Raw genomic sequence first — 13,088 nt, 5'->3', positions numbered from 1 at the left:
TTGCATTCGTCGGCACATTTGTGTCAAATCAAAGGGTTACAAACTCGTTTTCCACAAGTCACAAGGCCCAAAACTAACTGCGAAAATTCATTGAGAAAACCCACAAAATAAAATCCATTAGTTTGCAGCAAGTTAAATAGATCTTAACTTTTCGTCCAGAACAAATCCATTAATTTGGTTCAGAGAGACAGAGTGACTGCATCTGGAAGAGGAGTTTTCTCACAGTCCTCTCTTTGGCATTGACATTGCAATTGTTCACGTATCCTTGCCATTACTCAGACGACAGCTTGCGTCATTCATAAGGACAATGAGGTGTGGGCCCACCTGAGCAACTAGGAGGGAGACACAATGTCTGTTGCGGGAATTTATTATCGAGAGTAAATCGAATCCCGAATATCAATGTGACTTCTACGTGTGCACAATAGCTGCAATTTCGTTAACCGTAGCAGACCGATGGGCACTACACAATCTTTTTTTTCTATTTCTCTATTCTTCGGACAATGGCAATAAGGTTGCTTGATAGGGGCGTGCAGGTTCCATATACCATATACCATATCTGCAACTACCTGTGCCTCAACCTGTGTCCTCCCCTGGCCTGAGAACATTTTTTCCCTGGCAGACACGGTGTCGTCGTTGTTCGACAAGTGCCACAATGATCTAACTAATAATGTGTGTCCCATTGATTTCAGTACTTGTAATTCTACTTGCAGCAGACACAGCGGCTGCACTTTGTGAGGCTGCAAGACAACGTCAAGTACAGAAACTACCAATTTTTCAAGATGATATGCTTTTCGTCAGCACAGTCGATATCGATATTTGCCCCGTATTGTCCTTTAATTGCTGGCAATTAATTTCACTCTTTGCGCGATTCAACAGAATAGAATCTCTTCTTTTCTCAAGTGTGGGAAAGCTAAATTCCCTAAGAAAACTCTCTCTTGTACAATTTCAAATAAATAGTCCTATATAGACTTGTGTATTTATGTCAATCACATTGACAACTGCTAATTTATGGGGTATAACAAAACGCATATGAAGAAAACCTGGACATCACTCAAATTGAAGATGTTTGCTATCACGTCGCATTTATGGATATAAATTTGTTGGGATAAAAATAAACATCACCCTTAGATCAAATATTGAACAAGTTCAAAAGAAATTAAGAAGAAATTACTCATTCCCATACTAACATTTAAAATATGTCAAAATTATTAAGTTTATCTTTTAGTGTCTCATAATTGAAAAATGTGTAAGACCCTAATACGATTTTTCGTATAAACCTAAGTCCATAATTTAATATGTTAATGTCATCATTTTTAAATCGTCAGCCCTATATGAATCCTTTTGTTGTAGCGTTTAATGAGCTACTTTTTATTTCAAAAATTCTTTCAAAAAAAATAGAACACCAAAAAAACCGCTCAACATAACATCTCAAATTTACTTTTATTGCATTAAGAAATACCTAACTTACATAAAAAATTAGTTTTTTTTAATATTTAGTACAATAACCGTTAGTTATGTGTTCTAAAAAATGGTACAAATTATAATGTATGCCATTTAAAAATTCGCTGATGTATGTAAATAGATTGACATACAAACTTAAGTAGTTAACGTAAATGTTAATAATAATATGGTTAATATTTTTCATTTTATTTAAAATTACAACTGACTCAAACTAAAAAAAAATGTAGGTTTTATTGTAATTATTATTTCCAAAATTCCTTTGCGATCTTAAACAAGCCTTATTTACTTATGCAACTTTAGTACTTGAAAATAAATTATATTACTCAACTTTACAAATAAAAACAACAAATAAATTTTAAAATAATGTGCACAAAGCATTTCCACACAATTTATTATTCATAGAATCCCCAATTTATGGGCAAAAATAATTTATTAGCTCTATTTATATATAATACTGCATTGAGACTCTTAAATTCATTTTTTAATACATATACATACATTTAATAGTACACTTAAAATAAGAGTGAGATACCAAGAAACCAAAATACTATTATTTCTCATCCAAAATACGATGTAGATTTGGATCGTTACGCAACTTCTCAATCGACGTGAGAATTCACAAGAATTTGAATTGACACAAGAATGTAATTACAGCAGAATAAAAGTCAAGAAAGAAGAGAGCATTGTTTGCGGAACAATATATCGAAAGTAAAGTCACTTCCTAACAAGAAAGTAGTTTGGCCATCCATAACAGGCTGACATCAGTCTTGGAACAATTGCGATGTAGGAGGCACTAGCCTATCTGCCATTCATGACCACAAAAAGGCCAAACAAAAGTCGTCGGGTGGTCCATAAATTTCGCAACTAGATAATTGCCAACTAAAAGGACGAGAATCAGGATCACCTCGAGCAACAGAATGAGACTTCATGCACTTCGTTGCAGGGCCACACAACGAGTCTGGCCGAGAAATTGAAATGTCTTTTGTCCACTAATAGAGAAATATACGGGCTATAATTTCGCAACGCAACCGAACAGTGGGAGCAATTGAATGAGAAGTGCAAAAAATGAAAGAAAGAAAACTAAAGAAACAGAAAAAGAGCTGTGCATGAAAATAAAAAATGGAGTTGCAGAGAGTTGGGTATCAATTGCTACCTTTCACAGCGCCAGTTCGCTCGGCCAAGCAAAGTGCGTCGACGGGTTTCAACCCCTCGAGGAACAACCCTCATCCCCTATTTCATAGACACACACACACACACACACAGAAACGCACCCAGGGGCTGGCAGGAGGTAGACGCAGTAGTCGTAGAAGCTGTTGCCCGTGCGCTGACGTTTTAAACAAAGTGTCAGAGGATCCATTTAATTGGGAAATTTATTGGTCAGCTACAGCAGCATAGGAGACGACGACATACTGTCTGGCCCTCTCTTGTTGGCTTTCTTTGGCTCGCATGTTTTGCGGTTTGCTGGAAATGCTTTCACACACAGGGGAAAGTGGTCCACTAAAAAATAAAAAGAAGAAACAACGATACAAACTAGAGACAAATTCGTGTAAAAGAAGTGGATTTGTTTTGAATGACAACAACGTGTGTGGCTAACATGTTGGTATTTCTATTCAATCTCATATTTGTATTACGTATTATATATAGTATTGTAGTGGAATATTTTGTGAGCTCGTTCCGATTATGAGACTTTCCCGCTAATTATATTTGTACAGGCCACACGCTATGGACATTCAGAGACATTGTTCATTGCTCAACATTTTTTCATTTTCCAGCTACTTATCAATCGTATTTTCCAAGAGTCTCGTCTAATCCTAGGCGGAAAAGTGGGTATGTCCCGACACACGCTAAACGATGAGTTTATCTGCATAAACACTCATAATAAGTCGATTGTCTGCACTCTAATCTCACTTCCCTTAGTCCTCGCTGCCAAACGACTAATGAGCATTTCTTTCCATTATCTCATCATGCAAATGTACGCAATTGCGAAGCGTATCCTAACGCCGGGAATTGGACTTGCACAACTCTGCGTAACGTGAAAGATCCGTCACAGATGGCACAAGGTGAAGTCCTAATCTGTTTTTGGTCAGATAAAAACCACAGATGCAGATACATAAACACTCACACACACACACACACACACACACTATTGCAGTTGCAGTTTCCGTTGCGAAATGAGTTTGTCAGCTATGGGATGACAGACCTTCGTAATATCCCCTTAATTAAAAAGACGTTCATCATCGATTTGTTTATTATGCAATTGCAATTTCAATTGCATTCATATCAAACCAGATATCGACCAAAACAAACATCCAGGCAGCGCCCAACTGTGCCAAAAGGTAAACCAGTAGGTGGTGCCGGAAGTGCCCGAGAATCCATCCACAAAACAAACCTAGGTGAGGTATCTGTTGTGCAGTTTCCCATCAACAGGAGACAACAAACTAATCAAAACTAATGATGACATAATTGGCTCGGAAGCAGGACCCTATGTGTGGGTCCTCTGTGTAATCGAATAGGAATTGATATAGGAAGAAAACTGAGGAAGTGGCTGACGCAGTGCGAAAACAAAGCCACATACAAATTGGGTCTACCAAGGAAACAAACATCAGCCATCAGTCAGGGGTCCTCAAAAAAAAGAAGGAAGAAGACGGAAAGAACATCTCGCACAAGTTACAAGCAAATAAAAAGAAAACGAGAAAAAAGTGAAAAAAGATAATTGATTTGTTTGCAAAACTGCAATGCGATGACACTTTGGATTTTAATGCCCATGGTGTGGTCCTGTTCTGTGTTCAGCAATTAGTTGGAACGTTATAATTACAATGAGGAAATTGTTGTGACATTTGGTAAAAGTCAAAACTATTGAGCAATTCATCAATATGCTGCCACACAGACTGCTTTCCTTTCTCAAATGCCTTCTTCTTCGACTTTTCTTCCCTTTTCTATTTTTTTATTCATTATAATTTTTGTGGCACGGATGTTGCCCCGCGGTGTAGCGTGTGCTACTGTCCGCTTCCATTTCCCGTGGGGAACTAAAGTCAACTGCCACACAGCTGCCATCCATACAAGTTGTTATATTTTAATTAACGCTGAAGGATATTCTATAGAAAATCTATTAGTCGCATCAGCAGCAACACATAAATAATGAAAACTTAATTACTTCTTATTAAGGAAACCTTTAAAATAGAGATTTGAAACTTGGCTCTTACAGCATTTTAATCAAATACAACTTTTAATATAACGTACAGTAATTTTTACGATTCTATGATTTTGCTAAACAAAATGTAATTTAAGGTTTAACCAAAATCTTATAATATTTGTAGTTGGTCAAATAAACTAAATGAATAATCATAATTTCAGCTTCTCAAGCAAAACTTTTTACGTTTAATTTTCAACTTTGATATGATATGATCAAACATTTAATTAAAAAAATTAACTTGTTTTACTGTTGATAATAAAAAATACATATATACAACAGATAAATTTGCAAAATTGTTGCAAAGCGGAAAATCTATGTTGTATACATTTTAAATAAACATAAATATTAATTTTAATTCACAAAAATTTATTTAAAAAACCAATCTATTTTTTGACATTTAATGTCAAAACATTTATGCCAAGAGTGAAATAATTGGACTTACTTTACTTTAAGCAAAAAATATTCAAATACATAAACAACAACCAATACCAAATAAAATCAAGTAAAATTGGGTGTGCTCGAATGTGAGATACCCGCTTCCCATTTTCAATAAAAGCTAAACAGTGCCGAATTATTCTCAAATTATACCAACAATATACTAACTTACCCCCGAATTTGTATATACTACTACATTAAAAATATACCAGATTGTCATCGAAAACTTCTAAGACCTGCGGCAGCATACATTTTTTACCATATAAAATAGTTTCATAAATAACTTCTACAGTTTTATCTGATCGTAACCAAATTTTCAGGATTCATAACGAAAATAGTTGGGTAATATATACCAAAAATCGTGAGTCTCGCTTACGCTTACAATTCTATTTTTATTGATTTGTGGGGCAGAAGTGGACGTGGCAAAAATCAAAAACGAACTTGATCATAAGAATAAGAAGTGCTGTCGGAAAAAGTTATAGCTCTATCTCTCATAGTCTCTGAGATCCAGGCAGATGGACATGGCTAAAACGTCTCGTCTGTTGATGCTGATTAAGAATATTTATACTTTATGGGGTTGGAGATAAAGTTAAAAAAACATAAAGTTATTGTACCCCTCTAACCTTTGGATAGCGGGTATAAAAAGCCAACAAATTTCTCATATCTCAATAAAAAAAACCAATAATATATTTATATCCCCATCTTTAAACAAAGAAACAAAGGCAGCTATATTGTTGTATATCTTAACAATGACTATTCTTTTATTTGTATGATTATAAAACATACTATAAGTAGCTGTAATAAATAGCAGCTTGTAGCAAAGTGTATATAAACGAGTATATAAAATAGATTCGAGTATGTATAAAAATGCAAAAGGTAAATAACATTTCAAATACTTATGTCAATACAAGAATATTTATCAAAATTGTATCGTGCATTTGTTCTATCAAGTTTGAATGTGCTATCAAAATGCGTATCAGACTTGACTTCAACGTGGTACATTTGGAAATAAAGACTTACAAACTATGAAAATGATAAGGTTTAACTTGAAGATTCATTTGTTTACATATATATATAAATAAGGATTACATTCGATATTTGTCATGTGGCATTCAAAGGGCATCTTTAAGTAAGGCACCGACATGTGGGCCGCTGAGATTATTGTCCCTCATCGTTTGATCGAACATTTTTTTGTTTCTTCTTGAGGTTACTTGAGGATAATATATTCCGCCTAATTCTTGGCTAATAAAGCATTATGGCCGCCTGGTTCTTGTCTTTGCTCAGCGGCTCTAAGCGATGACGATCGCGATGCTCACGTCTCTTAGCATACAGCAATATGATGATGTTAATGAGTACCACAATTGTGGATATTACAACCAAATAGAAGCTGTAGCCCAGACTAGCCAATCCTGTGCTGGTCCAATGCTGTTTCTGGTGCTCCGTCAAGAGCACATTGTGTATGAGATACTGATAAAACTGCACCAGCCAGGCCACAAAGGCAACAATCTGTGCGCAAGCTGCCGAAATGTTGGAGGCCAAGAGCAGCACCATAGTGCCGCCTTTCTTGGCAGCCGATGCCGACTTTAGCACAGCAGCTATGGCAGCCACAGCACAAGCCAAGAGGCCGAGTCCGGTGCCCAGGGTGGTGATCAGCCAAAGCCAGAAACTGTTATCGCCATGCTCGGTGCGAATGAATGAATAAACTGCAAAGAAGAAATGCCAAATGAACTAAGAGGTGCTAATTGGTACAGTATAATGTCGATAATTGCACACAAAATTTCTAACACAAATAATGATGCAAGTGTCGAGTTTATTTTTATTTTAAACCGATGCGCAGTCACAATATTTTTGGAGATATGATTAAAGCGACAACTTAACAGCAGTTGTGCGTTTAACTGCAACTTTTCCTTTAAAAATCGATCGCGCCCGGTAGGTGGCGCTATATAACTGTTGGGCGTTTCTCATAAAAAGAATTGATCGATGCCCTATAGGTGGCGCTATTTAATAGCTGTTGGAATTTTAACCAAAATCGGATGACTCAAAAATGATGCAAAAAACCGGAAATCTAACCGGAAATACAATTTTATGCAATTATATTGGATGCGCAATTATGTGCAATTAACGACGTTATACTGTATATATTTGCATAACTAACCTTCAAGCGGATGACAGCGCTCACCAATGCCCAGATTCAAGTACTGGCTGCCGTAGAAGAGGCCGAAGTTAACGTCGCCTTTGGCCTCGGTAGAGTTAATGCGTCGCGGATAAGCGCGCACCCAATGATTGGTTGTCACGCTCACTAGCAGCAATCCTATGGCCAAACAGCTGCCAAAGAATGTGGAGAACACCAGGGCTCGCGTTCGTATGCTCATCTTGGCGGATCTGCAAGGTAGATGCTTAATCAGTTCACTATCAAAAGACTTAAGGTGCGAACTGATAAGATGCAACAAAGAGCTGCTGTGTCATTGCTCCCCCACATAGTACTTCATCACTATGCGCACAGTCAACAAAGAAAGTGCAACAACAACAAAACAGCAACAAAAGCGACCCTTGTGTACACTGTCTCTGTAGTCTTTTACCTTGCGAAAGTTGTGCTGCTGCGGCGCTGAACGCCGTCGTCGTCTTTATCGTTGTTATCACGCTCCTCTAACTCAAAACAATTTTGATTCATTTGCAGGATGCTTGATTTTATTTCGAATTATTGCTTCACTCTCACTATTTTTGTTGCTGCTGCTTCAAAATACGATTTTCCTGTATTTTCGATGATTTTGTTGTTGTGTTTTCCCACTGAATTGCACAAGTGTTGACAAGCGCGTAGTGCTGTACAACTCGACATAGACTGCGCACGAAATGGCAACGCTGCCGCAATTGAAATGTTGGCTACTAACATATGGCAACGCTGCATACAAAAATAGCGCGTAATTTGTGCGTGAAGAAAAGAGAAATTTCGCAATAAATATGAGCAGCCGCAAGCACAGAGGAGCCGAAAACATTGAAAATCTATGTCCAGTATCCAGGTAAATAAATGTATATAACAATTGCATAAATGCAAGCATGCGAAAACCCCCATTGCAATGTGCCCGGCAAGCAAAAGGCGCGAATTGCGCGCAGTGACGTCACATGCAATGCAAACGATCAAAAAAACGGGGGCAGCTTTTAATTGAAAGGTGCTTGACCCGCCAATTGCATGCCGAGCACTTTTGCTTTAAGTAATGAATAAAACAACTCCCCTCACTTCCTCCCCGTTACAGAAAACGCTCGTCGAGTAAGAACAGCGCAGTCGGCATCGGGGCGACAACGTCAAAAGCTGCGCCGTCGTCGTCTACGGCGTCGACGTCGTCTTCGATCTACGAATACACTTCATCGCCCTCTGTGCTCACATACGAGGCGCTCGAGGAGATGGGCATTGGCATGCTCGATTCAGAAGAGAGTAGCTCCTCGGCCATGTCCGCGATTGCTTTGGCAGTCAGCGCCACCAGCGATGAGAACTCCAATGAAACAACGCCCTGTGCTACAATTGCAGCGCGCATGTTGCATCAACACCAGCAACAGTCGCGCCTCAGTCTCAATTCCACTGGGGACCACAACAACAGTACCCTGGTTGAGCTGTGCAACGAAGATAGCCAAGAGCAGCGTCTGTTATCCTTGTCACAAGCGAAGCGCACTGCTTTGGCCAACAACGAGAGTCCAGCGGGCAGCAATTCGAATTCGCCCAGTAAACGCACACGCAATCCGCTGGCCACAGTGACGTGCAACCAGCAAAGCGAGGCGCCACAGCAAACGTTGCTGCCACCGCCACCGCAACAACCACAACAGCAGACACCTCTTAGCTTGCTGCCTTCGACCAGCAAACAAGCGTTGCTGCGACAGCAAAAGAAGCCAACGCCAGTGCCACGCCTGGTGCCCACTCAAAACTTCTTTGTGTATCGCACCCCAGCGATGAGTGCTCACATTAGCAGCGGGATCAATTACTTTGAACAGCTGTCCGATGAGATACTGCTGGACATCTTCAGGTGGCTGCCGAAGAAGGCATTGTTGCGCATCGCCACCGTTTGTCGCCGCTTCAACTGCTGTGCGCGTGATGAGACGCTGTGGACACGCTTGGATTTGGGACTGCGTACCATTCGTCCGTCTGGCCTGGAGCACGTTGTGCGACGCAGCATCCCGGTGTTGCGTCTAGCGCAAGCTGATGTAAGTGATAGTTTAACTCTTTATCAATTCTTAAACTAATTTCCTTTTCTTTACCTTAGATTCAAGATCCTGCTTTTAGTTACTCGCCAGCTGCTGTTGACTTTCACTCGCGACTGCAATACTTGGACTTGAGTCTGGCTTCCATTTCCCTCATCTCGTTGCAAACATTGCTCACACATTGCCGTCAACTCAAGAAGCTCAGTCTCGAGCATGCTGAGCTCAATGATGAGATTTGCTTTGAGATTGCACAAAACACATCGCTGGAAACACTCAATCTGTCCATGGCCAGTGGCCTTAATGCCAGCAGTGTGCGACTGATGATGGAATCGCTCTCCAAACTCAACAGTCTGAACATTTCATGGACTGATCTTAGTGCTGATGCAGTCACTGCTTTGGTCACCCACGTTTCCCCAAACATAATTCGCCTTAATGCGGCCGGATGTCGTCGCGTGCTCTTCGACTCCCGTAAGTTACTTAAACGATATTAGTTGGCATCTTTAATACATAATTCCTCTCTCCCATAGATGTCCTCACTTTACACAAACGCTGTAAACAGCTGCTTGAATTGGATCTTTCGGATTGCAACAGCCTGACGCCGGCAGCACTTGCTACGATTATGAAATTCACCAGTCTCGAGTATTTGTCCGTCTCCCGTTGTTACCTCATCCCCGCCACGAATTTTATGTAAGTTATACCCATCATCCCTAGCAAACAGCAAGTTTAATACTTTGTCTTCACAGAGAACTTAAAAACATGTCATCTCTCACCTATCTGGATATCTTTGGTATGCTTTCGGAAGCCGCCATGGAAGTTCTGGAGAAGCAAATGCCCAAGATTGGCATCAATAAGTTCATACACAGCTCGGTGGGACGCCCAACGGTTGGTACACGTCGCACCTCCATTTGGGGTATTCGCACACGCGATTAGAAAAACATCCTTCCACAAACACATCTAGAGACTACATTTGTCCATCCTAATTCACTAATGCGTTAAAAAGTCGCTTAGCGCTGTTTTTTTACATATATTCAATTCAAAATGACAATAATTAAATGTCACGTTTCAACTATGTAATACTCCTCGTATCGTCGTCGAAGAAGAAGAAAGTGTTTCCTCTCGTTTATGCATCAACCTCACTTAGTGGTGCCACCGGTTTCTCCCACTGCCAGTCATCCCAGATCACGCAATCTTTAAGGCTATCCATAAAGGCCGTCTCACTGGGGCAACGGAACTTGGCTGCAGGCTCGTTGAGCTCGCTACACTTCCAGTAGGACGTGGCATCCCAAGTATCACGGAAGATACCAATATCAAGCTCTTCCTGCGTTTTGCAACCTGGCTGACCGTCGCCATCATAGGCATTGGCGTAGCAGCAAACTGCCAAGATAACCAAACTGATTGTAAGCTGAAGTTTCATTTTACTGTTACTGATAAAAGGCTGTTGGGCCATCTTGGTCTTTTATAGTTGCCTTGCTGCATTGATAAGTCAAGTCAAGTGCAATCGAGAACCTGAAAATGCTTTCAGCAATTACATAGATGCAATGTTTACAACTTGGCTGACTCAATTCGCAGAAACAAACTAGAAAGCATCTTTCAAGAGGCGGAAACGAGGAAACAACACATCAAATATTACATAAGTTTTGCAACTTTGTCCAATAATTCTTTAGCATATTTTCTGTTTCCTATTTCCTGTAATTTTATATCGGTTGTATATTCCATGTACTTTATTTCAAAATCGAATGCTAAAATTAATGTACACATAATTGTGAAAATAAAAGGCGTTTAAACTTTTATAGCATATTCAAAATTATTGATAATTCAACAAATCACTATAAATCAAGCCTTTATCATTTATCAGTACATTTAAATCTTTTGAAATTATTGATAATGCGCGCCACAACATTTAAGCACTATAGGGTGACCATGTCAAATAAATACTAGACTATATGGTATAATTATGTCTAATATAAAGTTGTCTAACAAATGCTTCATTATATTAACTTCGTTGTTATAATATTGTAGTTTTTGGATTACTTTAATAAACAGATATACCTACTTTCAAAAATTAAAAAAAATCTTTAAGTCGGCGTTGCCATATCTTAACCAAATTCAAATGTCAAATACACAACATTTATTGGCACTACTTTTTTATTATTATTAGATTTTTGTGTTCAGAAGAAGTTATGAGACTGTGCTGTTTTGATTTTAATTTTTTTTTAATTAAAAATCTGTTTACGCTAATCGGATCAGTGGAAAGAGGATTATAAGAGGTGAGCAAAAATATATTTGCTATTTGAAATATTGCGCTCCTTCGAAACAATTATCATGGTTTCTGAATTCTGGTATATTTCTTTGGCATCGAACGATGTGTTTTATAAATTCAGCTTGTGGTCACACTGCGCCTCAGATGTTAAATAAAACAGCTTTAAGAAAGCTCAGAAACAGAAAGTTAGAATTCGTTTGCTGCGTATAGTATTCTCTTATCAACATTACATTTACATAACTTTCGTTTGTTTGTAATTTCAAATCTTTGTGTACAAAACTCTCTGAAGAAACGCTATACCCCAGGAAAATCAATAACGAGTGGAGCAACTAACAACGCCAAGAACAACAACAACCTCCAGATCATAAGGCAAACAACCTGTAAGACCTTGAGCTTTCAATAGTAGTTTCATGGAATTAAGCAAATAACACTAATCATGAGCTTTCTCAATCATACGTTTCAGCACTGTCAATCGCACAACAATCATCATGTCGGTCAGACGCACAATGTCCACCTCCGCCAATTCTGCCAAGGAGTGGCGGAATTATTTTATGAGCACCCATTTCTGGGGTCCAGTGGCCAATTGGGGCATCCCGATTGCGGCAATTGCTGATACGCAAAAGAGCCCCAAGTTTATCTCTGGCAAAATGACATTAGGTAAGTCTCGAGTGTCGATATTCGCAAAAACCAGTTCGGCAGCTGTGAAACTTTCCAGTATAGAGATCTAACGCGTTATCAGCACACGCAGTTTCATAGTTTACGATTCTATGCTAATCATGGTCCGACACTCTTGATAAGCTAGATAAAGCGACACGAGCCGCCAAAATGTATGCTGATAAGGCCCAAGTGGCTTTATTTAATATACACAGATTAATTTAACCTATTCTTTTTTACTTTCCCAGCCCTGACGCTCTATTCGTGCATCTTTATGCGATTCGCGTACAAAGTGCAGCCCAGGAATTGGTTGCTCTTCGCATGCCATGCCACAAATGCTTCGGCACAAGCCTTCCAAGGATTGCGATTCCTCAATTATCAGCGAACCCAACAGGCCGAGGCGTAGACGTAGACATACGACACTACCCTCCCAGTTGAGATTCAGCGTGCGATGCCATTTTCAATATTTGCACAACTAACGAGGCGCAACAAATGACACAACTAATGATGACGGCAAAATCTGCTGCAGAGACACGCAACAATGGAAATATCATCATCAACATCATCATTATTGCACTGCCATTGTAATATTCTGTTATTATCTATCCGCATCATCAAATTGGCTGAATCTCAACGAAAATTGGCCATACACTACTTTATGGGTGCTACTTTATCTGGACTTGGCCATTTTTTATTCCCAACTCTAATCCGATTCAGAAACGTGACGAGGCGTGTCTACGACGATGTTGTGTTCAAATGGAGTCCACGCTTTTCATTCACTTCTATTAAACAAAAAAGAATCCGATTTTCCCAAATTTTACGTGCAATAACTTTTCAGTACAATTGTTGAATAAATAAGTCATCAAGAGAGTATCTTGCCTTGAAATTTGATATAGA

At 39.2% G+C, this 13,088-nt stretch overlaps 4 protein-coding genes and 1 long non-coding RNA gene across 9 annotated transcripts; 3 read left to right on the top strand and 2 right to left on the bottom strand.

The window, feature by feature from the left end:
• Nucleotides 1-2,796: 2,796 nt before the first annotated feature.
• LOC117575156 (uncharacterized) lies at nt 2,797-4,174 on the top strand. 3 transcript variants are annotated; one of them, XR_007955282.1, is made up of 3 exons: nt 2,797-3,057; nt 3,234-3,288; nt 3,379-4,174. It is a non-coding gene; the product is annotated as an uncharacterized LOC117575156 (long non-coding RNA). The 3 variants fall into 3 exon arrangements; XR_007955283.1 differs by having other exon boundaries at nt 3,114-3,288; XR_007955281.1 differs by having other exon boundaries at nt 2,797-3,288.
• Nucleotides 4,175-5,930: 1,756 nt separating this feature from the next.
• On the bottom strand, nt 5,931-7,885 carry LOC117576066 (uncharacterized). The gene is made up of 3 exons (XM_034260600.2): nt 7,669-7,885; nt 7,245-7,471; nt 5,931-6,792 (listed from the first exon to the last, which is right to left on the bottom strand). Exons 1-3 carry the CDS (start codon nt 7,758-7,760, stop codon nt 6,332-6,334), a joined length of 780 nt encoding a protein of 259 aa, XP_034116491.1. The 5' UTR covers nt 7,761-7,885; the 3' UTR covers nt 5,931-6,331.
• Nucleotides 7,886-7,917: 32 nt separating this feature from the next.
• LOC117576064 (S-phase kinase-associated protein 2) lies at nt 7,918-10,207 on the top strand. Its single transcript, XM_034260599.2, has 5 exons — nt 7,918-8,106; nt 8,341-9,280; nt 9,340-9,745; nt 9,805-9,964; nt 10,021-10,207. Exons 1-5 carry the CDS (start codon nt 8,048-8,050, stop codon nt 10,205-10,207), a joined length of 1,752 nt encoding a protein of 583 aa, XP_034116490.1. The 5' UTR covers nt 7,918-8,047.
• A 10-nt stretch (nt 10,208-10,217) lies between these two features.
• Nucleotides 10,218-10,722, bottom strand: LOC117576068 (uncharacterized). Its single transcript, XM_034260603.2, has one exon. The coding sequence runs from the start codon at nt 10,689-10,691 to the stop codon at nt 10,398-10,400; it is 294 nt and encodes a 97-aa protein (XP_034116494.1). The 5' UTR covers nt 10,692-10,722; the 3' UTR covers nt 10,218-10,397.
• A 669-nt stretch (nt 10,723-11,391) lies between these two features.
• On the top strand, nt 11,392-13,061 carry LOC117576067 (mitochondrial pyruvate carrier 1). Of its 3 annotated transcripts, none has more exons than XM_034260602.2 (4): nt 11,392-11,544; nt 11,827-11,917; nt 11,979-12,194; nt 12,440-13,061. In XM_034260602.2, exons 3-4 carry the CDS (start codon nt 12,026-12,028, stop codon nt 12,595-12,597), a joined length of 327 nt encoding a protein of 108 aa, XP_034116493.1. In that variant the 5' UTR covers nt 11,392-11,544; nt 11,827-11,917; nt 11,979-12,025; the 3' UTR covers nt 12,598-13,061. The 3 variants fall into 3 exon arrangements, with proteins under 3 accessions (XP_034116493.1, XP_051863982.1, XP_034116492.1); XM_052008022.1 differs by having other exon boundaries at nt 11,395-11,544; nt 12,001-12,194; XM_034260601.2 differs by lacking the exon at nt 11,392-11,544 and having other exon boundaries at nt 11,691-11,917; nt 12,001-12,194.
• Nucleotides 13,062-13,088: the final 27 nt, after the last annotated feature.

The sequence above is a fragment of the Drosophila albomicans genome, chromosome 2R, assembly GCF_009650485.2.
Source record: "Drosophila albomicans strain 15112-1751.03 chromosome 2R, ASM965048v2, whole genome shotgun sequence".
NCBI lineage: Eukaryota > Metazoa > Arthropoda > Insecta > Diptera > Drosophilidae > Drosophila > Drosophila albomicans.
Note: the sequence above shows the minus strand (reverse complement) of the source record. Positions and strands in the feature narration are given on the sequence as shown.

Excerpts from the sequence above, each read along its gene's own strand:
- LOC117576067 (XM_034260602.2), top strand. The coding sequence starts at position 12,026 with ATGTCGGTCAGACGCACAATGTCCACCTCCGCCAATTCTGCCAAGGAG. Across the intron at positions 12,195-12,439 it reads CTCTGGCAAAATGACATTAG|CCCTGACGCTCTATTCGTGC; the intron begins GTAAGTCTCGAG and ends TTACTTTCCCAG.
- LOC117576064 (XM_034260599.2), top strand. The coding sequence starts at position 8,048 with ATGAGCAGCCGCAAGCACAGAGGAGCCGAAAACATTGAAAATCTATGT. Across the intron at positions 9,746-9,804 it reads TCGCGTGCTCTTCGACTCCC|ATGTCCTCACTTTACACAAA; the intron begins GTAAGTTACTTA and ends TCTCTCCCATAG. Across the intron at positions 9,965-10,020 it reads ATCCCCGCCACGAATTTTAT|AGAACTTAAAAACATGTCAT; the intron begins GTAAGTTATACC and ends TTGTCTTCACAG.
- LOC117576066 (XM_034260600.2), bottom strand. The coding sequence starts at position 7,760 with ATGAATCAAAATTGTTTTGAGTTAGAGGAGCGTGATAACAACGATAAA. Across the intron at positions 7,472-7,668 it reads AGCAGCACAACTTTCGCAAG|ATCCGCCAAGATGAGCATAC; the intron begins GTAAAAGACTAC and ends TCTACCTTGCAG. Across the intron at positions 6,793-7,244 it reads GCGCTGTCATCCGCTTGAAG|TTTATTCATTCATTCGCACC; the intron begins GTTAGTTATGCA and ends TCTTCTTTGCAG.
- LOC117576068 (XM_034260603.2), bottom strand. The coding sequence starts at position 10,691 with ATGAAACTTCAGCTTACAATCAGTTTGGTTATCTTGGCAGTTTGCTGC.